General features: G+C 44.6%; 1 protein-coding gene across 2 annotated transcripts in view; it reads left to right on the forward strand.

Moving 5' to 3' along the window:
- Positions 1–25,567, forward strand: part of Dock1 (dedicator of cytokinesis 1) — a 503,223-nt gene that overhangs the window by 322,630 nt on the left and 155,026 nt on the right. For both annotated transcript variants that reach the window (XM_034495028.2, XM_034495020.2), the window contains exon 29: positions 1,266–1,360. In XM_034495028.2, coding sequence (XP_034350919.1) covers positions 1,266–1,360 — 95 coding nt within the window. The remainder of the gene's footprint in view (positions 1–1,265; positions 1,361–25,567) is intronic.

A 25,567-nucleotide genomic window follows, 5' to 3' on the forward strand; every position in this document is an offset into this window, starting at 1 on the left:
AGGCTTTATATATTTAAAAATGCTCAATTACCAATTTTACCTGTTTTCCAATATCTAACCTTAAGATATAAATTATTACCCAGGATTGTTCTGGATCCATGTGTAGTTCTCCATGGCTGCTACATGTCTGCTCTCTCCTCCTACCTCCTCCTCTTCCTTCTCCTCTTCCTCTCTTCACTCCTCCCACATTAGCTCCTCCCAAATTACTGACCTTTATTGTAAAATGTAGGGGGCGCGGGGGGGGGGGGGGCGGATATCCTGCTACAATGCTGTCTGAGCATTTCCCACTAGGGAACTGCATTCTCGGCTGCTTAAATTCTGTTGTCCCCCTTGCCCTTCTTAGCCAATGCTTCATTATGATTCAATAGATTCCACTATGAGAAAGGTCCACTCATTTGGCCAACTCTAGCTTTTTCTAAGCCAACTCCCTGTTGCCTTTCTCCTTCTCATCCTGGGTCCCAAGCACACATGGGGGCTTCCCGGAAGACCTTGCCAGGGCTCAGGTTAACAGCACAGAGCAAATCTAACTTGCCCTCACAAATAGGAACTACTCTTAATTCCAACCAGAATGAGGGAGCTGGTACAAGCTTACCAGCTTGCCGTGTCCAGAGGCTACCTTTCCCAGAGGCTTCCTTGCCATGTGTAATTGGCATAAAACAGCAGGCAACTCCTTGAATGCTGCTGCCCTATGTTGATCTGGGAGCACCACACAAAGACCATGAGATTCCAGCGGCATCCCTGAATGGCTTAACTATGGAGCAGTTGGGCAAAAAGTCTCCTTACTCACGTGGTCAGCTGCATGCTGCATGTGTGCCGAGGGTCAAGACAAGCTTTAAATTACAAAAAGAAAGGGTAGGGATCACAATATACCAATCTCTGGGAGTTTTGATATAGTGAAAAATGGATTTAGGATAAACCTCAGAGAATGCCACAGCCTGCCTGATAGGTTTGTAAAATCCATGTTTTTCTGTAAGCAGAAGAGGCACAAATGTATATTTATAACCCTTGGGGATCTTTTCTTAACTGCCAGACAGATATTCCCAGGGACTATTTCAACATCTATCCTTAAAAAAGCTATCTCAAGCAGGAGGTGCCCAGGTAAACAGACAGAAGCAGTACACAGCACCAGAGAAATACATCTTCATTTGCTTCTAGAATGTTTTCCTTCAGCTAAAAATAATGGGATCTTTTATAATCTCATCATCAGGGAGAGGGTTCACCCTGCTTCTGTTGGGCTGCCTCACTGCTGTGTTGTCTCATTGCAGGATTTTCTGATGGAGACATTCATCATGTTTAAGAACCTCATCGGGAAGAACGTCTACCCCTTCGACTGGGTGATAATGAACACGATGCAGAACAAGTAAGTTCAGCCTGCATCCCACATCTTGCACCCCGCATCCTGCATCCCACATCCTGCCTTCATCGCATCTGGTGGCAGAGGTGCTGTATCTAGGTTCTCAGGTGTCTGCTGAGGTACTCTGTGCCTTCTATGGTGCCCATGGTTATATGGAACTATGGACATGTAGATCACCGGCCAGAGTGCCCTTATGCCAGCATGGGGCTCTGCCACTAGGTCAGGCTGTATGTTCCTGGAGGGGAAGAACCAGGGCTGTGCCCTCAGCTGCTACTGACAAAATCTGAGACAAGAAGGATTCAATGGTCATGGATTATGGCTGTTGGTGAGCAGAAGTCAGTTTGGCTGTAAATGGGAGGAAGGGGCCTTGGTGTACTTTAGCCCTTCTGATAGGTTCGTGTTTTTCCACGCAGTGTTAGCTTACAGCTCCCTGTGGCTTTGACTTTTTCTTTGGTTTTGGTTTGTTTTCTGTAGAGTTTCATGTATTTCAGACTGCCCTCAAACTCACAATGTAGTTGAGTCTAGCCTTGTACTTCTGATCTTTCTGCCTCCAGCTTCCAATCACTGGGAGAACAGGTTTAAGAAGACCACACCTACTTGGCTGGCTTTGCCTTTTCGTCCACATGTGGAGAAATCTATGGCAGCAGGGACCTTTCCTGGGTTTTGCTCCACTTATAACAGTAGAGACAGTGTTGGGGCCTTGTGATCCTCATATGGCTGCATTTCCAGCAGATCTCTGACAAGGTTCCAATGAGGTAATGCTGTACCTCTCAGGTCACATGAGGGAATGCTGTAATTTGAAAGTCACACACTACCATGGCCAAGCTCTCTCTTTATGGGGCAGGATGAGAAGGGGAGTCCTGGTCATTAGTGTAGGGGCTGCTGCAGTCACCCCTAACTGGTTTAAACAGGGTCTTGGCCTCTGCTTCCATCCTTCCACCTACCATGTCACTTAGCCTTCTGCCTGTCTCTTGACATTCCCATCCTCCTGTGGAAGCCGAGATCCAACCCAACAGTGTATTATTCCTTTTTTGCCCTTAGGATTTATTTTTGTGATCGGAAATCCCAAATTCTTCTGGATCACTATACAGTGCTTTTAGTGGGTCTCTTTCTCATCCAATAGAACAAACAAATCAATATCAGTATCTGAAATAGAATAGAATAGGCCGCTGAACACTGGTGCGGGGTGGGGATAGCAGGTGTGGACTCCTTGCCATGATCCCAAGGGTGAAGTTGACTTCTGCTCTCCCCAGAAGGGCAGCCATGTGCTCAGGTTGTACATACTCTGAGTGGTATCTCCTCTAATAACGCTCAGATGTGACTGGTTCCCTGTAGTTGAATCTCCCTTCCAGGGTCCACCAATCAGTTGGGGAGAGCATAAAATATGCTCCCACATTTATTTTTGTGATGCTTTTAAGATCACTAGGTTGTTTATAGTTTTCAAGTCATCCTTGTATCACTTCTTCTTGTTGTTACTCCATCAAACACCCCCTGTTTCCAACCCTGTCTTGGAGCAAGCTTCAGCTGCTCCAGAACTAAATAAGTCACTGGTGGCCTGTGGCTCCATCCACACAGCACTGCAAATCTAGAGACACCAAGACTCTTTGGGACCATGCTGCTTTTTGTGCAGCAAGGAAGTGTCTTATGATCTGTTGTCCCCAGGGCTGTGGACTGACTGAGCAGTGTCAGCCTCCTCCTGCTCACTGGCTGCTCCCTGCTGGCCCAGCCGTGTGATGGGCTACAGTGCCTAGGTGTCATCAAGTGTCCACTGTATTGTCAGCTTCAACATGAAGACCTTTTCAGTTTTGACTTGATGTGCTCGAGGCTTTTGCTTTGAGGAAGATGACCTGAGAGAGAGGGGGTCACTCCCTTCCTGCTCTTGTTGGTGAGCCACTAGTGCCATTGATACTTCTGGGGATAAGTGACACTAAGTGTAGTGCATGACATTTGTCCTACTGTCTGATTCATTGCACAGAGGCTGCAGTCCTAAGGCAATTCTGGTGGTGGCTCACATAAAAGGACTTTTCCTTTTGCATTTTCACATAAAAGGAAGCTTTTCCTTTTGCATTTTGCCTGCTCCCTGTGCTCCCACTTGCAAGTTCATCTCTCCTACTACTAGGCCATTCCTTTGTGTGTGTGTATGTGTGTGTGTCCATCCAGTCTTCCCAATCTATTATCTGTCTTATACAGGGTATTGTACCAGAGTGTCTAGTAACAAAACTCTTGAGTCATCAAGTCCACTTGCTGGTGTTTCCTCTCTTGGCGCTTTCTGTAGACAGGCAAGAGTGTGTGTCTTCTTACCAACATGTGGCTGAGCTGGGCGCTCATATAAAGCTCTTCTATTTGAGGAGACTCTAGCCCTTAAAAATCACAGCAAAGCCACAGTTAACATTTTGCAGAGGGACAAGGTTCAAGGCAAGGTGACCAGTGGAAGAGCTACCCATTCTTGATTCACATCACATGTGAGCACAGGGAACTGTGAAAGTTGTTCCCATACCCCCATCGGGTGCAGATTCTGGAATGCACAGTACTGATATGCAGAAGCCTAGTCAGTAAGATGGACAATGGAGCCTCTTTCCAGGCTGGGGATGTAGCTCAGCTGGGAGCATCCTTTCCCAACATGTACTAAGTACTGGGCTTGATCCCCAGCCCTCAGCACTGCTGTAAGAACCCAGATGTGGAAGTATCTGCCTATATTCCCAGCTCTTGGGAAGTGGAGGCAGACTGATCAAAGAGAAACTGAAACAGAAGTATCTTGACCCCTTACCTCCACCAGGCCAGAGGTCAGGTACTTAGAGCTCTTTGGAGATAGTGTGTTTGTGGCCCATACCTTCCCTTAAATTCCAGCCTCACTATGAAGACTTTTTCAATTTTGACTTGGTGTGCTCATTCTATCTTGCTGCTTTCTGTATATATATTGTGAGGGCTAAACTTGGTGACAGATTGACTATATCTGGAATTAAACCCAAGCATCTGGACACACCTAAACCCAAGTAGCTGGGCACACCTGTAAGAGATGTTTTCCTAGTTGAATTATTTGAGGTAGAAGCCCACCCAAAATCTGATCATTTAAGATCAGAAGACCCACCCTAAATCTGGCCAAGGCTTCTGGTGGCCCCGAACATAAAAGGACTGGAAGCCTTTCCTTTTGGGTTTTGCCTGCTCCCCACGCTGCCACTAGCAAGTTCATCTATCCTACTCCTAGGCCATTCCTTTGCCTCTATTAGAGCCTCCTTCTTTGGAAATGCAAAGTAGACTGTAAATGATAGCCTTCTAGGACATCTTTGGGACTCTATCACCAGACTGGGACTTCTGAGATATTCAATCTTGGGGACTAAACAACTACGGGATGTAGTCATTACATACATACATACATGCATGCATGCATAATACATATGTACATACATACATGCATACATGCATACACACACACACACACATTTTTTTTCTTGTTGCTATGAGAAAATACCTGGCAAAAGCAACTTAAGGGAGGAAGTTTCTATTCTAGCTCATGGTTCAAAGGTGCAGTTCTTCCTGGCTGGGAAGGCATGGCAGCAGAAAGCCATGTGTGAGGCAGCTGGTCACACTGTGTGCATAGCCGAGAAGCTGGGCAGGATAAATGCTGGTAGGCAGCTCCTTTTTCCTTTTGCTTGAGTCTGGGATGCCAGCCCATTCACTCACATCCATGATGATTCTAAATCCCATCTAGTTGACAATCCAAATTAACCATCACATATATTTTCTACATGATTTCCTGCCTGCCTTTTGTGTGTGTGTGTGTGTGGGGGGTGTCTGTCTGTCTATCTGTCTGTCTGTCTGTGGTGATTGTGTCCCACATTGCCAGCTTTGCTCACGTCACTCTCCTTATAGCACACTTCCTTCCCTCTGTGTAGTACACTAAACTATGGTTCTCAGAAGTTTCCTGAGTCTGTATTTAAGTTTTAATGGCACAGCTGGACATGCAGTTTTACCACCCACAGCTTAGAAATCGACCAAATCAGCCTCTCTGGTCTCTTAAATATCCCTGTGCTCATTTGGCTTTGTCTGTGAACAAACTGCTCCTCGATGTTCAGGGCTTGTAAAATAGAATTAAAGACAGCACCCATTTGATGTGGCACAACAAGCTTGCAAATCAAGGATGTTGGGACTGCTCAAAGAGCCCAAGGACAGGCACTGCTCCGTTGCCATGTTAGGATAGTGACAGACTAGCAGTGGCCTGACATTATGGCCCTGAGCTTGAGTATGATAGTGCCAGGTGGGAAGACAACACTTAAAGATAAGCACAGTTCAGATGCAATCAGATTGTGTCTGTGTGCTGGCTTCCAGAGTGCTGCTTCATAGTCAACCAGAATATCATGGGTGCTATTTCCTCGGAGGCCCCCAGGGTGCCTTTCCATTCATTGGGCTGAGCATTACAGCTGCCCTGACTCTCACGTGGCTGTCTTTTCTTTATGGGTGCTTTGAGTGCATGTGGCACATCACACAGCTGCACACTCTGTCGTGAAGTCATGATTATGTTAGCTGCTGCTGGAAATGTGACCACTTGCCATGTCTCCTCCGGTCCGGGGCTTGGGCTCACTCACCCCAGTGGCACTGGGTTTGCATACCCATTATGCACACTAGGATTTTTGCCATGGTAGGAGGTCTGTCCGATGGACAATTCTTCACCTCAGAAAAATGTTATAAAATGCTCTCATTTGGCCCGTGAGACACATTTCTGCCTCATGCATCAGGTGAGAGAAAGGACAGCACTGGGGATGATTTTACAGCTTCATAGAATTCACCTTCCTGTTCATACAGACTACAGAGAAGGTAGCAGAACTGTTTCTGCATTTTCCAGTGATTGACACTTGGTAACAGAATTTTTGAAACTTCAACCACTTCCGCTGAAATTCTCCCATGGGTCTTGCTAGGAGCAGGCCCTCCTCTCTCAGGAGGAAACTAAGGGAAATCAACACACTCTCATGTTCAGAACCATCACTGTTCACAGCTGTGATCGTCAGTGGTTTCAAGTATTCCTTCAGTCAGTATGGATCTTGTATGTGAGGCTGGCTGGTCTCTTTTAGGCTGAGTTGGAGCCTAAAGGAGACTGATTATAAACCGTGGTACATGTCCTGCACACTTGCATAGAGGACTTTTGAAAATCCATGGTTATAAAATTATGGAGTGAGCTTGGAACTTTCTAGTAGTCAGTAATGAAAGTGCACTGGAAAGTAAGGCCTAGAGGAAGGCCTAGTGGTTGCCAAATTCTCGCTGGATGGTAGACAAGGAAATAGCCTTTGTTATTCACCAGAGGACACAGACTGTTCATCATGAAGGTCTTTCCCTGAGAGATTGTTGGGCAGGAAAGCAGAAGAGGAAAAGCATCTGCTGGGAACTATTGATGCCTCCCCCAGAAATAAATAGACACTTCTTACATGTCAGTACAGGGGCCCGAACAAGGTTTGGCTGGGAAGGTGAGCTTGACAAATGTGATGAAACTTTTTTTGGTCGTGTGTATGCTTCTCTATGTGTGTACAGATGCCCGTGGAGACCAAGGGACATCCTAGGTGTCCTTTCTCATGTGCCATTCACCTTGATCTTTGAGACAAGGTCTTGTTCATACTGGCCTGAAAGTCAACCCTTCCGTCAGCAAACTGCAGACATATGCCTGTCCCTGTCTCCCCAGGGCTGGGATTACAATTATATGCCATCACATCTGCCTCTTCTTTTTTCAGTTTTGAGAATCAGAACTCAGGGCTTTAAGCTTTCAAGGCAAACTCTTTACTGACTAAACTATCTCCCTGGCCCCCAAGATGGATTTTGCTGACCTGCTTCATTTGTTTCTGTGTAGTGGTTGAGCATTTGAGCACCAGAAGTCAGGCACCAAAATATATTATTAGGTCCCCTGTACTGGGAACTATGAAATCTTGGCATTTGTTATTTCATACTCTAGAATTTTACTTCTATCTACAGTGTGTAAGAATGTGTTGTTTATTTCATGCATATGTGTCAGTTGTGGATTTTGTTTATCTGGTTTTTGGTTTGTTTGTTTCTTTGTTTTTCAAGACAGGATTTCTCTGTGTATCTCTGGCTGTCCTGGAACTCATTCTGTAGACCAGACTGGCCTTGAACTCACAGAAAACCACCTGCCTCTGCCTCCCAAGTGCTAGGATTAAAGGCATGTACCACCTGCTTTATTTTATTATTTTTTTTATTTTTATTTTTATTTTATATGCATTGGCATTTTACCTGCACATATGTCTGTATGAGGTTTTCAGATTTACAGACAGTTGTGAATGTCTGGGAATGTGGGTGCTGGGAATTGAACCCTGGTCCTCTGGAAGAGCAACCAGTGCTCTTAACATTTGACCCACCTCTCCAGCACTGTCATGTTTTTTCCATTATGTCCTCTTGGCAGTTGATCAGGATGTTTGCAGTCTGCTCCTCAAGAGAGCATACTGTTCTTCTTCCTCTTCTTCCTCTTCTTTTTCCTCCTCCCCCTCTTTATCCTCTTCTTCCTCTTCCTCTTCTTCCTCCTCTTCTTCCTCATCCTCCTCTTCTTCTTCCTCCTCTTCTTTCTCTTCCTCCTCCTCCTTCTCTTCTTCCTCTTTCTCTTCTTCCCCTCCTCATCCTCCATTTTTTCCTACTGATTCAGATAGCATCTGTCCATGGTATATTCTTCATGTATGAGTATAGCACTTAGGTTTTCAGCAACTGAATATATACAATACAAAATCACATCTCATGAGTTAAGATGTTCATGTCTGCTTTTTCCATGTAGCAATTTGTCTTATTTTAAATATCACATATTTTCCCACTCCTGGGTAAAATCTGTCAGCTGTGTTGGCATCCAGATAGCATGCTTGCTGATCTTTCTGCCAGGGTTAATCAGGCATGTGCCCTCAGCCTTAGGAAGGGGTTCTGCTTTAGCAATACTGGATTTTCTAGAATGCATCATGTCAGTGCTCAGAAAGGACATTTGTAGCTCCTTGCTGTAGAGGAACTGTAGTTGTTGGTCTTACTGTGCTGAGGGCTTAGGAACTTGGGCCTGGGGGTGCAGGTTCCTGCACAATGGAGCCCAGCCTTACGGAGATAGGGGAGCCTGAGGACCCAGCTGGCAAACCTTGTGCATCTTGAGAGCCTGACTATAGCATTCCAGACCCCAGCAACCCTGGGATCCTGACTTGACATCCTTCTTCTTTCTTTGATGCCCAAGGTTCTAGTTATCTTGTTACTTTGTATTTAAGTAGCCAAACTTTTTTTATTGCCTAGCTTTCTAGCCTTTGCTTCCTGGCAGCTTAATAGTAGTTTTAATAGTAGTTTTAAGCTCCCCTGCAAAGTACTTTTTCCTTTGTCATTGGCATCTGCACCATGGCAGCATATCTAGTGGAAGACCAACTTTCAATGAAGGAAGATACAATGAAACTCAGTCACAAACGTTCTGGAAGGAAGGTTCTCTGTGGTCAGTGTGTTTCCTGTGACCTTGATTCACACTCTGTCTTTGAACCTATGCTCTTTCTTTTTTTAAAAAAAATTGGATATTTTATTTACATTTCAGATGTTATCCCCTTACCCCATTCCCCAACTCAGGAAGCTCCTATCCCATCCCCCTCCTCCTGCTTTTATGAGGATGTGCCCCCACCCACCCCCAACTCCCACCTCCCCACCCTCGAATTCCCTCACACTCGGTGTCCAGTCTTCACATGACCAAGGATCTCCTCTCCCACCTATGCCCGATAAGGCCATCCTCCCCTACATATACAGCTGGAGCCATGGGTCCCTCCCTATGTGCTCCCAGGCTGGTGTTTAGACCCTGGGAGCTCTGGTTGGTTGGTATTGTTGTTCTCCTCATGGGGCCGCACACACTTGCAGCTCTTTCAGCTCCTTTATCAGTTCCTTCAGCTCCTTCTCTCTAACTCCTCCATTGGGAACCCCTTGATCAGTTCAATGGTTAGCTGTGAGCATCCACCTCTGAATATGCCAGACTCCAGCAGACCTCTGAACTGGGCTCTGTCTGAAAAGTGCTCCAGCTGAAACCATAAGCCCTCCTCTAGGGATCAGTAGTCTTCTAGTTCATTTTCCTAGTAAAGTCACAGGGTGTTTGTTCCTTTGAGATTGGCCATCTTGGTGTGCTGGGATTTTCAGACAGGAATGGGACTCAGACTAGTACGTCCATAAAGCACCAACCATCCCAGAGACTTTACATTCCTTTTCCTTTATCCTCAGAAGCTGGTGAGAGTAGAGAACAAGGTCATGACCTCTTCTCCCTCAACAGCTTTTGGACCTGTGTGTGGTATGGACAGTACAGCAAAGCCATCTTCCGCAAGTTGTGGGAACCTCCAAGATACCCCCTTCTATCCCCTAGAAATTCCCTTCCTCTTTATTATGTTCTTTTGACTATTTTTAATTATTTTGCTCTTCGAGTAATTGAAACAAGCCATTTTCTGATTTTTACCTGGTTGTTTATAACTAATTTATTGCACGTAGCATAGATATTTTCTACCAGTGAGGTTGATTCGAATTGCCTCTTTATTTAATTCCAAGATGAGAAATCAAACCCTCTTCAAGGGCTGCCAGTGATGAAGGGCTCTCAGGACACTCACTTCAGAGGGAGTTTGAAAAGGCAGCAGCATCTGCTGGAGAATACTAAGGCTGTGCACACCTTTGGGCCATGTTGTGAGCTCTCAGTGACTCTGTCCCATTGGCACTTGGCAGTGGAAGATGCAGTGCACTTCATGAGGGCAGAAGCCAAGTGTCTTCTCTGTCCCATGCATGGGGCAGCTCTAGGAGCCAAACAAACTGGAGGGAAAGCATTTCTTCATAGCCAATGTGTCCCCCCACCCCCACCCCAACTACCACCGCAACCTCCCAGGTTAGATCTGTCCTAAATTCTCATTCATTGCAGTCTTGGGACCTAGAAAAATTTATACAGGGCCTCCACTGGCTGAGGACTAAGAAAGACTAGGTAAGGGAACATTGATTGTGCCAGAGGCGGGACTAGCAAAGTTTCAGGTCAGTTTAGTCTGGATTATGGAGTGGATAAGAGACAGTGTTGATTGTATAGTGGGACTTCGTCCAAAGCAGACAAAACAACCCAACAAAAAACTTGAAGGGAACCAAAGCAATAAACTTGCTGGGTTGCCTGGCAATGCCTTAGGTATCCTTTTGGTGGCTAAATGAAAAGTTTTTTTCCCCCCTAGATGACAAGGGGCTGTGTCCATATATACTTTGGCTGCTGTATTTAGGGGATGGAGGGCTTCTGGTATCTACTGAATGGAGCTCAGGGATGTTCCTCATCACCCAGTGGAATAAACAATAGCTTTTATAAGTGGTCTTGGTCATTGGTATTCTATTATAGCAATAGAAACATAACTTAGGTGAAGATGGTCTAGGACAACTGGGGGAAGGGAAAATATGACCAAAATATATTATATATAAATTTTTTCATTAAAAAAGATTATTTAAATAAAAAAAATGAAAAAGAACTTGGCTGATGTTTAATGTAAGAGATGGCCACTCTGGGTGGAGCCATCCCTATGCAAATGGGGCTGAACTGCATAAGAAAGATAGCTCAACATGAACCAGAGCAAGCTCTGGCAAGCAGTGTTCTTCCCTGGTTTCTGCTTCAGATCATGCCTCTGGTTCCTGCCTTGACTTCCTTCAAAGACAGGCTGCTATTTGAGCAGTGTGAGCTGAAATAAATCCTTTCCTCCCTTACATTGCCTTTGGTCCCGTGCTCTATCACAGCAACAAAGAGGAAAGTATAGCACCATGTCAGTCCACACTCCTCCACTGGTCTGCTTTGATGAGTCTGGTAAATTTACCTTAGGCTGTAACTTCTCCATTAAGAATTAGAACAAGCCTGGCAATGGTGGTGCACACTTTTAATCCCAGCACTTGGGAGGCAGAGACAGGCGGATTTCTGAGTTCGAGGCCAGCCTGGTCTACAGAGTGAGTTCTGGGACAGCCAGGGCTATACAGAGAAACCCTGTCTCACAAAACAAAACAAACAGAAACAAAAAACAAACAAACAAAAAGAATTGGAACAAAAATGGAAGGAGTTATGGGTATGAATGGGCTAATGTGACCTGAGCATGTCACTGAAGCCTGAAGTGCAGTGACTGCCTAGGTCCTGCCCCAACAGTCAAGTACTGAAGTGGGACCCAGATAGGCTGACCAGAAGCTGATGACCTCTGACCTTTAACTCTCTGTTACTATTCAGGGCAAACAGCTGATTGCTTCTGGTAATTAACTCCTGCTGATAGCTCAGGGGAATTAGAAAAGAAACTTAGTTACTTGGGATCTTTACACTTTGACTCAGGCTTCTCCCTGAGTTCCTTAACTCTTTGTGAGCCAAGAAGAGGAGAGGGGGAGGGGAGGGGAGAAGAGATAAGAGAAAAGAAAAAAGAGAAATGAGAAAAGGAAGAAAGTCAGGTCTACACACAGAGACACACATATAACTGGATGAAGCAGAAAAGGGCCACTTTATTGTTGTTCTTAATTTTTATACCCTCTCAGGATAATTGATCATATGGTTTTTAAAGCATTTTTACATTCCATAAGTTCATAGTAAGCGTAAGGCAATATTTCATGTCAATAAAACTTAAGGAGTTATGGCAGAATTGTTTACATGTCTTTCCATTGAGACTAGCACCTGACTAAACATTCATTATCTGCTTTCTAGCCCTATAAATTCATTTTAAGTTTAAAGCAATAATTTTTATGTCATAAGTTAACATGGTTTTGTCCAGAAACAAATCGTCTGTCTTGTGTCTTACTAATTTGAAGTCTTATATAGAAAAACTAATTCATCATTTATTTTCTCTCCTTGCACCTACAATAAATTGTCCATTTCCAGTTTATGACCTTTAGTTACCAGATAGTGGCTTCATTCCTAACCTAGAAGGAATGTTTCCATCTATTGTAAATGTGCTCAAAGCCTGTTTTCTTTTTCTAGTTCAGTTAGCCCATAACACATGAAGGTTTACAGAGCTCTATTTGCAGCTTTTAGTCTGTAAGGGGCTTGAGATTACTTGTTTCAGTTTAGGAATTCTATAAAATCATTACCAGGAAATATGAAATCACCAATTTGTCTAAACAGCATTATTCCATGAGAGTACACCTTCATATTCTGCAGGAAATCTGCCCAATATGGTGGGCTGCTGCCCAGGAATGATTGGGCTATGGAATAGTGGCAGGAAAGGCACATCTGTGAGAAGGAATCCTGGGATGAAGTCTCTGAGGACCCTGCATCTCAGAACATACCCATCACAGCCATGTGAAACAGTGGACCATGTTCAGAAAACACACTTGCTTGCCATAGCTTTTCCTAGATGGCGTCTGACAAGTGACCACAGGAGAAATGGCCATTGGCCTTGGCCGTTTCTATGGATATAGAAATAATATGTCTTTGTTCCTCCATATCCAAGAAATTGGTTATAGGTATTGATCATTAGAAACATGAATGTTTCCATGGAGATGGAAAACACTTCTTTCATGCATCAAAGGTGTATTATGAAGAATGAAACTCATTTTTTCCATAAACACACTCATTTCTTTTGACATTTGAATATATTAAATTTATAGACTTTCTTGATTTGTAATTAAGACAGCCAGTGTTGTTGGCTCTCTTCATTAAGGTAGTTGTATGTGGTTAGATGGGACCTGGGAAGCTCATTGGCTTATGCAGCTGCCCTTTGTTCTCAAGCATGGTCTATAGAATTGTGGAACTGTCTCAGCACTGTCACATGTCAGATCTACAGGCTCTAAAGATGACCCCCCTCTGGCTTCAGAGGAGGCTCTGAGATGTGGCAGATTACATTGGTTACCAGAAATGTATGCAGACTGGAACCAGTCTCGCTCCTAGGCTGAGAGCAGTGGGCCATGACTCCTCCTGCCCTCAAAGCTCCTTGGGAAGATTCATTGAAATAGTGAAAGACTTGGTCGTAGATGGGTCCTTACTGAGGACTGCAAACAGGAGTCACTGTTGTGCAACTGAAATGGTGGTATAGACAATGTTTAGTTTTGATGATAGTATAATCCTAATTCCTGTTCTCCGTCCCCTCTCCTCTCCTTCCTTCTTTCCTTCTTCCCTTCTTCCCTCTCTTCCTTCCTTCCTTTCTTCCTTCCTTCCTTCCTTCCTTCCTTCCTTCCTTCCTTCCTTCCATGCTAACAGTTCTTTATACACACATACTCAGACAAACACACACACACACACTCTAGGCAAGAGCCTTGTGGAAGTGTGTGTGAGTGTGTGAGTGTGTGTGTGTGTGTGTGTGTGTGTGTGTGTGTGTCTGTGTGTGTACTGTAGATACTTTTCTCAGCTCAGTAACTGCAGTGCTTCCTCTCATCATAATGTTTCTGTTGGTTGACATTTAAATTTTGTCTTGAAGATTTGCAGAAAGACACTGACTTGAGCCTCCTCTGGGAACTGTCCAGGTAGTGAGGTTTCACATTTCTCCAATGCAGTGTCTCCAGGAGACGCTGTTCTTACAGTGAGCTTGCCTTCAGTACTAAGTGTGAAAGTCCATAGTTACCTGCCTGCTGGTCACAAGGATAAAAATAAGGTTGAATATATGTTGTCTCCATCTTCAATCCAACGTGACCCTTGCTCTCAAATTTTAAAAATTTAAATGTGGGATACATGCCCAAATCTAGGAAGGAATTGTAGCCACGCCTACTACAATTCCTTCAGAGAATCCAAATGTGAACAAGGAAGGCAACATCCTCTATCCGTGTTCCTCATAGGAGCCCCTTTCATGTGGTATTCACTGTGCTTTATATGAAACTTTAGGCATGACTGTGAATTCTGCATCTAGATATTCAAAATCACTCCAACAACCTTAGAGGCTGCGGGGTGCCTTGTCTACCTACCACAGAGTAGGTACTCAACAGTGCTCCTATGACTGCCAATAATGAGTGTCAGTAGAAATCCTCCTAATATGGCTGAGGATGACCTTGAACTTGTGAACCTCCCACCTCTACCTTCCAAGTGTTGGATTTATTAGCATGCATCAGCACACCCGCTTCATGCTGTGCTAAGGCTTGAACTCAGGGCTTTGTGCATGTGAAACAAGCATTCTGCCAACTCAGTTACATCCCCCAGCCCATGGGAAATATCAAGAAGTCAACTGATAAATACATGAAACCCTCTGTGGCAGATCCTCTACAGGAACGAGGGTCACATGCTCTCTTATATTTGTCCACAAAGAAATTATTGTAGATGCCAATATGCAAAGAGCCAAGACTCCTTCTTATGGTCCTGATGATCTAGTAATTAATGGATTTCCTTAGCTGAAAGTTGTCCCAAGTTTACCTGCAATACCTTCTTGCAGACCTCAGACTATAAACCTGGCTCAGGTCAGCATTGCTGCTGCAGGCCCAGGAGCTGCAGGGAGCTGCTGGCTGCTGGCTGCTGGCTGCTGGAGCTGGCTGCTTCATGGTTAACCTTTCCAATAAGGCATCAAAGAAGGGGTTTTACTTAATATTGTACCTGTCAAATTCCCAGAGCTGCAAGTAAATTGAAGATACAAATTATGTTGTAAAGTGAAATATTTTGTGTTATTCTACAGTTTGGTTGATTTAGGAAGAAAATGAACTCTGACAGCTTGATCTTTTCAGTTCAGTGGATTCTAATGGTCCAAAACAAAAGCCCACACTACAGGCTCTTCTTGCCTTCCTGTTTATGAGCAGTGTGGCTGCAAGTTCTGCCGATACTGTATATCCAGGACAAAACCACGCTGGGGATGCACAGGCACTTGGGAATAGCTGGTTAGTGCTGGTTGTTCATATTTGTATGTATAAATAAATACTCACCATCCCCATGAGGGGAAGGAGGCCTCTCTGTGTCTGGCCCATTTGCCTCAGTGTTTTTCACAGGAAAGGGACCTGTGCTCCTAGTTTGTCTAACTTGTGGCTGCCATTGCATGAATTCAATGACAACATAGAAGTGATTACCCAGATGGCCATGGGAGCTGCTCACTGGAGTGTACAAGAGGTAAAGTCGGTTGGAGAGCCCTTTACTTTTCCATCATGAAGCTCATAGCCTCCCTGGACCAATGATTCTCTGTGTTTACAGAAAGCATTTTATAACATTACCGTCTTGAACTCCGCACTTCTGGTGCATTGGGGAGGGTCATGGGGTTTAGAAAGATGATGATAGAGGGTTTTTGCAGGCCTAGGCTCCTTCGGTGGGGGCTGAAGTACAAGTGCCTTCCACTTTTGATTTGCCTTACATAATCCTTTGTCCTTCACACCTTTGATAAGAATCCTCTTTACCTTATGGCAGAGGACCAGGCTGCCCGAAGCAGTTTAGACTCTTCTAAAAGTCCCTAAGCTCAGCCCTTACCACCCTGCAGCTTGCTTCTTGCCACTCTCCCTAGTGTTCCTGGGACTAAGGGACCAGGGATCTGTTTTACTTCTTCAGACTGATTTTTACTGAATAACTGACATTAGGAATTACAGGGAGGAAGGGGTCAGCTACCAGCCTACAGGTCATTTGGAGGTAGAATATACAGAGCAAATGGAAAAGTATGTAGGTGTCTTTGTCTTTGATATTAAATCAATGACATTAGGTAAGTTTGGAGAGAATAGGGTGTTGATCTTTTATGAGCTGCTGTTATAGTTAAATGTAGTTTGCTCATAAGTCATAGTCTAGGGTGTCTTCCTGGTATTGTGAAGTGGGTTGAAACCTGCCAGAAACCGTGGTGTAAGGGATTGCTCTATTTCTCAGTGATGTTCTGCCTATAGGATGGATTTGGCTGGTCTCTCAGCCTAAAGAAACCATATCTACATAAATGTCTATAGGAGCCAGTGGCTGTTGGGTGCAGGAGCTAGAGGTAGCCCCCTGGGGCAGAGAAAGATCCTCCAAGTCTAGGTAGGTTCTGGATTTGTTTAGAAATCCAGGCTTTAGAACACCAAAATGACATCAAAGTTAGGCTCCTTAGAGACTGGGCATCAGAGCAAGGAGCAAGTTCAGGCTGGAAAGCTGACCCGGAGCCTCTGGAATGTTCTAGACCATAGAAGATTTTGTCTTGGAATGAAATGGTCATTCTGGAGACAAAAAACTGGGGCATTTGAAGTATTTTCCAGGTAGGACCAAATGGAGCTAAGACCTGGCTACAGGGAGTAAAAATGGTATAGGTAAAAAGCAGCCTATTGTCAAGGTGAGCCAAGGGTCACAGGCAGCTCTTTTGATGTGCTGGGGAAGCAGATTAACATAGTGGAAGTATTCACAAGCAGTCTTAACCATCATGCTCAGTGCCCTCCCCAGCCACTGTCTCCCTCCTGCAGAGAGGAATTACACTATGTTTACACTTAATTATGAAGAGAATTAAGGACTGAGAAATGAGACAGTGTGTAGAGTGGGCTGTGGAGGGCCACAAGCAGGATTGTGTCTGAAACTTCTTAGCTTCCCCACCAAGAACTGGTGTTCATCCATTGCTTTTCGATCACGAATGCATGGTCTGCTGCAGACTGTCAGGAGACAACGAGTAGAAGAGCTCACCTAGGAAGTAGGCCTCAGCACTCAAGTTAGATGTTCTCATTTAGGGCACCATTAACAATGGCATGATGCCACCAAGATGCCTGGGAGAAAAAATATACTAGAGACAGAGAGTAGAGGTAGACAGAAGTCTCTGTGGTTGAACAAATGAAAAGGTTCACACAGCATGGGGAACCAGGAGGAGGAGCCAAAGCAGGAGGAAAACCAGCAGAGAGATGACAATGTTGAGAAAACATTGCTCCTAAGAAAAGATGTTCCAGTTAACAGAGAAGTGGCCTAAGGAAGTGGCCACTGTGGAGATCACTGCTGATGTCAACCGTGTCCATCCCCATGCAGTTAGCATGTGTGTGCCTTCTCTGAGTTTCATGATGCTTAAATTCATAGAAAGGGTATGTTTAGGGATCTGGAATTCCATGGTAGTTTTTCTGTATTTTTTATTTCTTTGATGGTGGGGCAGTGAGCAGTGATTGAGAGTATGCTGATGGAGGAAGAAAAAGGTGATGTGGAGGTGGAGTTGATGGAAGTTGGGATGGCTGCAGCAACAGAGGGATGGCCTTGATGGAAAGAGAGTTGATTTACTGAGACACTTGGGGAGATAAAGTCAACATGTGCACAGATGTAGGAAATCCTTGCATGGCTTCTATTTCTTAAGACTAAAGTTTGGTCACTAGCAGTAAGGGGTCAAGGAAGTAGTGAGGGTGGGTTGGGTCCATCTACATGTGTGTGGTACCCATGTTGACTCTACCGAGAGCATTTGCCATGTGTCCCTCACTGTGGATTGCTTCGCGTGTGTGGCCCTGAGACTCATGTTGTGTTACATAAAGTCTGGGAGAGACTCATGGGTACAGGAGTCTAAAAAGACATATCACTTTAAATAACTGCTACTAAATCACCCTCCCGTGAACATTTCTAGATGGATTTTTGTCTTTTAAGCTTCAACAAACCCTATTAGCCATCAAAACCCACTGGTCTCTTAAAATAGCCCTCTCAGGCGCCTCCTCTGCAGGTGTATATGGCAGGCTGGCCCTAGGGCTGAGAGGGAAGGCAGGAACCAGAGTTGCCCAAAGAGGTGACTTGTGTCTGAAGCCCCTCTGGCTTCTCTTAGTATGTATCTTTTCAGATTTAGGGATGCTTTAAACATCCTGTTGCTAGTTTTTCTACCCTCAAATCCAGTTCCATCAGGTTCAGGTGTTTATCCAGACCAGCTACCCTGCTGCCCCCTCCACTGCCCCAGCTTGAAATTCCTGGGAGGCCCTGCCTCCTGTTTCTTTTCTTGAATTCAATTCCTTTTGTCTTCACAAATGACCAAAAAGTTACTCCACATGCCTAGTGGTTCATGGATATCCCAGGACCCAGCTATGGTGTACTTGAAGCAGGTGACTTGCAACTCTCAGTCCCCTTTCTGTTTTATTTAGAGGCAGACATGTCTTCTCAAACCTTCTTCATCTGGGCTGAGAAGTCTTGGAGGCAGCAAAGTGAAACTCAATTAGTCCAGTCATTCCTTAGTGGAGGCCATTTCCACTGTCTTACTGCAGAGTGCAGAAAGAGAATATAGAACTCACATAATGGTGAATGTTACAGACCGCTCCCTGTGACTGACCTCACCTTTCTAGTTTCTTGGAGACATAAGATGTACCTTCCTAGAGCTAGTGAGCAGCTGGCTAGTGCACACAGTGCTAGGGAACCCAGTGGCCGAGATGCACTGTACTGATCTTGGTCATACACTGTTAGTGCCAGTTCTAGCAGCCATGACTCAGAGACTCTGGCCTCAGCTGCCTCTGGGTGGCTTGCCCAGCTCACAAGGCATACACTTAATTTCCCTTTTAGAAAAGGATCATAGTCCTGGATAGCTTTGGAGCATCAGCCTTTGATGCAGTACCTGCAATTACAATATTGTGAAATCATGTCAATCAATACAATCATATTTAGTCCCAGTTGTTAAGCAGAAAGTTGCTAAGATGGCTGGGCTTTAAAACCTATAATGAATACAAGGCTGGGGACATAGCTGTGGGGTGGAGTCTTCCCTAGCATGTGTGAGACTCTGTGTTCAATCCCTAGGATTGCAAATATTAAATAATGGTGACACATACACACACATCAGACAGGCTTTATTATGACTCTCACCCTATATAAATGTGCACCCATTTCCCGAAGGTCATAGGTCATAGGTCAGTCTTCTCTTCCTTGTTGGGTTGTTAGTGCAGTTGTCCTGGCACACAGCTCAGAGTACCTTACTGGGTACCCTCAACAAGCCAACTTTTATTCCTTAGAAGTCAAGTAAGAACTGAAAGCAACTAGCAAAGGACTTTGTACCCTGTGCAGATTTTTACCAGTTCCTTATTTGTGTCCTACATAATATTTCTGTAAATGACTAATTTATGACAACAGACTTAATTGTATCCACTAGGTAGGCAACTGTGCATACATAGTGCCTGCATGCTTTGTTCCACCTGTGGAGTTTCATGTTCTTGTCACTCAGGGCTAGTTATTGGAACCCTATGGTTTCATTATCATATAGATTAAAAGGAAGTACCCTTTAAAATAAAATTAGGCCAGACAGTGGTGGCGCACGCCTTTAATCCCAGCACTTGGGAGGCAGAGGCAGGCGGATTTCTGAGTTTGAGGCCAGCCTGATCTACAGAGTGAGTTCCAGGACAGCCAAGACTACACAGCGAAACCCTGTCTCAAAAAAAACCAAAAATAAATAAATAAACAAATAAATAAATAAATAAAAATAAAATTAGTATTTATGATTCTTAACTTTAGTTGCCAACTAGACACAACCTATAATCACTTGGGAGAGAGTCTCTCTGAGGGGTTAGCTGCATGTATTGCCCTGTGTACTTGCCTTGTGAGTTTATCTTGATTAAGTTAGTAGATGTGGCAACCAGCCCTCTGTGGGCAGCACCATTCCATAGGCAGGTTCATCTTCACTGTAAGAATAGAGAAATTGAGCTCAGCACAAGCAAATGGGAATGCATGTATTCATTTCTCACTCTGCTCTTCTGTGTGTATATAAGTAGCTACAAGTTTCTGCCTTGGTTTGTAACTTGGCATTGTAAGTCAAATAAACCCTTCCTCCTCTAAGTAGCTTTTTTACAAGGTTGTTTTGTCACCAAAACAGAATTGACACCAGGGTAGCACCCCATTGGTCAGTGCTGAGTGTGAGCAAGTTTGCATGTAGGTACTCCTAAATTTTTTCACTTCTCTTTTAGAAGGAGGAGACCTTAATGACATGGGTTTGCCTTGCCCAAGTAAACCATCATATGTTTAAATGAGTAAACCTCTGTAGTTCTCCAGCTGCTGGGTCTGTAGTTACTCATGAACCTTTGAAAGGTGATAGCCATGTGTCTGGGGTCTCAGGAAAATAAGAGCCTAGTTTTAATTTTTTTTCCTCTAACATTCAAGAAAATGGGTCAGCAGAGTTGCTGTTTCAGAAGACCTGTGTTCCCAGCACTCACTTGGGGTGGCTTGCAACCATCAATAATTCATCACCAGGCAATGGATCTTATGTTTCTAACCTCTGAGAGCATCTTGTTCATTGGATTGTATCCCCATATAGACACATGCCTACACATAACAACAGGAATAAATCCTGAAATATTTTTAAAACTTTGTCAAGGAAGGGTTGAGTTCAATGGACCAGAAGTTCAACTTACTGTTTCCACCTGACGTCTCTGCCTGGTCTGAGGGAATTATGCAAGGGTGAAGGAGCACTGGGTAACTAAATTCAGAAACTCATAGAAGAGGCCAAAGTAACTACACAGGCTTCTAGTTTTCCCTAATCCCAAGGCACTGACCCTGAGTGCCCCCTGACAAGGTAAAGTACTTTCCTGCTTGGCAGAAGAGGAGACTGAGTAGAGGGGGCAAAATATTTTGTTCTTCTTCCACAGGATGGGCTCTTTCTGGTCCAAGTGTAATTACTGATTTTGGCAGAGTCCAGGATGTTCTGAGCACTGCTTACCATGTGGGTCTCTCTTAACTGGTAAATAGAATCAATGATAGTGATCAGGCGTTGAGCAATCCGAAGCCTCTCTGGGTGCACGTAGTCTCTTGAAGCCACTGTGCCCCACTGTAGCTGATAGAGGTGTTCCGTGTATGCCAGGTTCCCAGGAAAGACGTGGTGCATTGACAGATGCTTTCCTTCCCGCTTTGCTGTTGGTAATTTTCCAGTGTCGCATTTTCCGTGTACAGGTATGAATCGAAATGCAAGTTTGTTTGTTTTTTTTTTCCATAATAAGTCACATTTGTAGTATTAAGAGCATGGGTAGATTTCTGTGTGACTTTTACATAGACTGTCATCAAAGATCATGAAATTCATAACAAAGTATTTATCGCTTATTGAGCTTTTAGTCGGACCTCACACTTTGCACTGTTTATTTCAAATCTTCCCAGTAGTCACAGAGGTCAGGCAGTATGGTCCTTATTTCAGGGGTGATGGAGCTGACCTTGATAATCTTTTCTGAGCACAGCCAGATCTCTGGCTAATCAGTAAGACTGGAGCTGTGTTTGCCTGGCTCCAGAGCACATGCCCTCTTTTTAAAAATCTCCACTCAGTTTTCCCACCTTGCCCCTACTCTATTATAATTTCTTTGCCATAATTTTGTGCCATGTGGAGGAAAGGTCAAGACCTGAGGTCATCAGGCCATGTAATCATATAGGCAAGCATCGTATCTCCTGCTCTGCACCGCCTTACCCTCCCCCATGCCTGCTGAGCAAAGGTATGGGCATGCATACATAGCTGAGATTCAGAGAAATCTGTTGGTGCTCACCGCTGCCTGTCCCTGTGTGTTCACCTTGCTCAAAGCGCTTTGGTTGGGGCATAGAAGGCAGGCTCCCAGCCCGGACTTCCAGACCATCCCCTGCCAGACTGCAGTGGTGAGAGGATGCTGCAGCCCTCCTCCTGCTCAGAAAGAACGGACGTGCCCAGCAATTTATAAAGGATTATCGCACGCAAAGGCAATATTTGCCTCGCTCCCTCATTTCTCATTCGCCCACAGCAGTGGCTTCCCCCCAGTATCTCCTTATAGCAGAGTTGTAAGAAAGTGACCTTAACATTGAATCGAATACCACACACTTTTTTTTTCCAAGAAAATTTCTGTGGTTTTGGAATATTTATTTCATATACTTTTTTAAAAGAGAGGAACCTTTGTTCTTTTGTTCTTTGAGTAAAATATGCTCGTAGTGAATCTCTTTTATTTTCCTGTAAGGATTTTCTTTTCAAGTCAGACAAAACTGCTTCGTGTTTCATGCAGCCAGCTCCTCTGTCCTCATCACCTTGCATTGAGACAACTCTGGGCTCTTGGAAAACGGAACTTAGAATTATGGGAATTCACCCATCTCTGAGCTGCTGAGACAAAGCAGGAGATCAGCTAGTTGCTCTTGCAGGCATTCGGCTGCCTCTAGACAAGTTTGGCAGCAGTGAATTCAGGTAGATCTTCTGTCTGTGACTGCTTGAGAATTGTGTGCAGGTAAGACGAGGTGTGTCGTGTGGATGCACAGCACTGTCCTTCCAACATGTCTGTCATCTGCCTGGTGCTGCTCTAGAACTGTAGAGAGGGCTCTCCCTCTCCTAACTCCCTTCCATTACATTACTCTAAAGTGGGGGGTTAATCAAGAGTATTCCACAGGCTAGAGAGATAGCTCAGTTGATAAACTGGGTTCTGGAGACAGAAACCCATGTCAAAATGCCCAGTGTAGAGGAGCAAGCTTGTAATTGCAGTGTTGGATTGTACTGAATTCAGGTGGAGGCTTGGAGCTTGCAGCCAGCCAGTTAAGCCTATTTGTTGGGTAGGCCAGTGACAACCCCTGACTTGGAAAAGATAGATTGTGTTTTTTGAAGATGACAACTCAAGTTGTCCTCTGGCCTCCACATAGAGGTGTACACACACACACACACACACACACACACACATACACACACACACACACTCATAAAAACAGAACATTTTCAACTCTTCCATTTATAAAAAGTGCAGAGGCAATGTCTCAGCCTGCGTCCATGTTTCCTCCTTGAGTTAGCGATGGCCGAGACTGTTTAGTTTAGCCAGCTACTCCTTTGGAATTTACAGTAAGACCACATTTAATATATTTCCATTTAGCAAGTATTTGTTCTCAATAACTGTCTTGGCTCTTTATTTGATTTGGGGAAAGGGGGCCTGGTCCTCTATATTTTTAGTGTGGCTAGAAGTAAAGGCTCCAGGGCTTTGCCCCTGATGTAATTTTATTTTTAAATTGAAAAGTGGATTTATTTAATGTCCTCCAAGAAGCAAATTCACAAAGCTTGGCAGCCCTAAAGTACGCTGCCAAAGTTGTAATTGGTAAGAAGTTAGCAAGAAAGAGGGGATTAGCTTCTTGAGCCATGGCGTAGCAAATTGCCATGGTCTTGAGTAGTTTTGTGGCTTGTTAAGAAAATGATCCTGAGTTTAGTATGCATCCCCACACAGTAACACTAGAGAGCCCCGACACGACGAGACTCTTTACAGCGAGAATTTGTAAATGGATATTTTTTTTTTTAAGTTTCCTAAAGGAACACATAAGGACTTATTTCAGAGTGCCTAAGAAGAAAGTCTTCCTGTGGGACAGTGGGTTGTGGTACCTATGGCCACAGGTACTGAACAGGTATGGGATATCCTGGCAGAACTTTCCCATTCATTTTTCTGGGTGTATTCCCATCCCATGACTCACTCCTGCACAGGCATCACTGAGGAAGGGACCCTGAGAGCTTGTGGTTGTCATAGGTCAGCATAAAACACCAGCGCTCTCCTATGTATCCTGAGCAGGTCTGCACACCTGACAGGGCATCCCTAGAGTACACTGAAACAGGAAAGGTATTTGTTCAGAGAAAGCTGTGCCGACTCAGCCTCAGGAGAACCCTGGACCTACCCCTGTTGCAGGTCATAGATTCACTGTGACTTTGGGAACTGGTTTAAAGAATGCATTACAACTCTCATGGTGGTTGGCTGTTTCTTTTGTGAGCCACCCATGCCCACCCCCACCCCCTCTCTTATCACTTTACCCCATGTCCCTTCCTCCTTTTGCCTCTAACTTCCTGGAAGAAGTTCTGTTTCAGGAAAGCTATGTCAGTACCCAAGCCTGATACATTGTAGCAGGAAGGGATGCCTGGGGAATGGAGGCTTCCCAAGCAGCTTCCCCTGAGGAAGGGGTTCAGAAAAGGTGTAGGAGTTGCTCTAGGATCTGGGATTCAGAAGGTGTGTGTGTGTGTGTGTGTGTGTGTGTGTGTGTGTGTGTGTTCATACGCACAAATACACAATGTTAGTGATCAACCCCAGGGTCCTGTGCGTGCTGGGTAAATGCTCTACCACTGGACTGCATGCTAGCTTTGAGGGTGTGGTTTGATAGATGCAAGTAGATAGGACAGTTCCAGTGTCTGAAAGGAACAGAACATATAAGCAACCAGAGATACGTGCCAGCTTTACAAGATAATCCGTTGTTAGCCCAGAACAGGAGAATGTAGGGCTTAGCAGGATGAGATCCTTGAGAGGAGTGAGGAGTTCTGGGATGATATCACAGGAGAGTGACCAGCTCAGAATGTATGGTTTTCATATCCACTAGGATGTGACATTTCCTGCTGAGGTGAGCTGGTGGACCAGTCTCATATCACAGAGGATCTGATCTTAGTGACTTGCTTATTACACACATGTATTCTCTACATCCTGATTAGTGAAAGCCCGAAAAGGCCTCATGGGTAAAGTCCAGTTTTCTTGAGTGACATTTTTCCCAAAGGCTGTGAAGAGAATCTCTTCTGTTGTGTCTTCAGTATCCACAAGCTGGCTGGTTGGTTGTTGTTGCTGCTGCTGCGGGTAGGGGGGTGTTTTGTTGTTTTGCCTTGTGGTCTCTTCCTTCTTCAAGGCCAGAAAGATTTGTAAAGCCTTTCTCTCGCTGACTTCTGCTTCCATATTTCGCTCTAGTACCACATGTGTGATCTAGAATAAAATCCCCCATACTGTTGGCTGATTGGCATCCCTGATTCTTCCTGCTGCCGTGGCCTCACACAGCTTCCTGGGGGCTGAGGAGGTAAACCATAGATGTTTCTTTTCTCTTCTTTATTCTTCTACCACTGAAACTCCTCCTGGATACACTTGCTAAGGGGAGCTTTTGTCCAAGGTTTATGGGTGGACTGAGCCACCCTCTTCTTTTGCAACAAATTAAACCTCACCCACTCTAACAGAGGTCTGTCTCTTTTACTCATTCTCCTACCCCAGAAAAGTTGACATGTCTTTCTCTGTGAAAATGAGTTAACCCCCTATTAGCTTAATCAACTCTAGACGTTCTCACACCTATTAAACCTCACCAGATTGTAGCTTGGACCAAAGTGTAGCAAGGAAGACTCTATTGCTTTGGTAGTCACAAGACTTAACAAGACTTACCAGGGACATCCTGTCCTACACATAGGGTCAGAGTTTTTGTCAGGATTTTTGTGCCTGCAATTCATCCATGGCCCTTGGGGCGACTGCCTGGGCTATTGTCCTGCTGTTCTTTATGGAAGAGGCCACAGGCCCAGGCTGGTTGGCTTATTCCTTGGTGAGATGAAGTCCTTCCTGTGAGCCTGAGACAGGGCAGGTTTCCTCAGAGTTTTGCAAGTCATCAGAACCTGCCCAATGGAGCACAGTTGTCCTCAGAGTATTGAGCCTTCATCATGCTGGCAGACAGCTCAACTAGGAAGGAACTGTGGCCAGAATCCTGCTGCAAGGATTTCTTTAAAGATG

Source organism: Arvicanthis niloticus, chromosome 1 (assembly GCF_011762505.2).
Source record: "Arvicanthis niloticus isolate mArvNil1 chromosome 1, mArvNil1.pat.X, whole genome shotgun sequence".
NCBI classification, from domain to species: Eukaryota; Metazoa; Chordata; class Mammalia; order Rodentia; family Muridae; genus Arvicanthis; species Arvicanthis niloticus.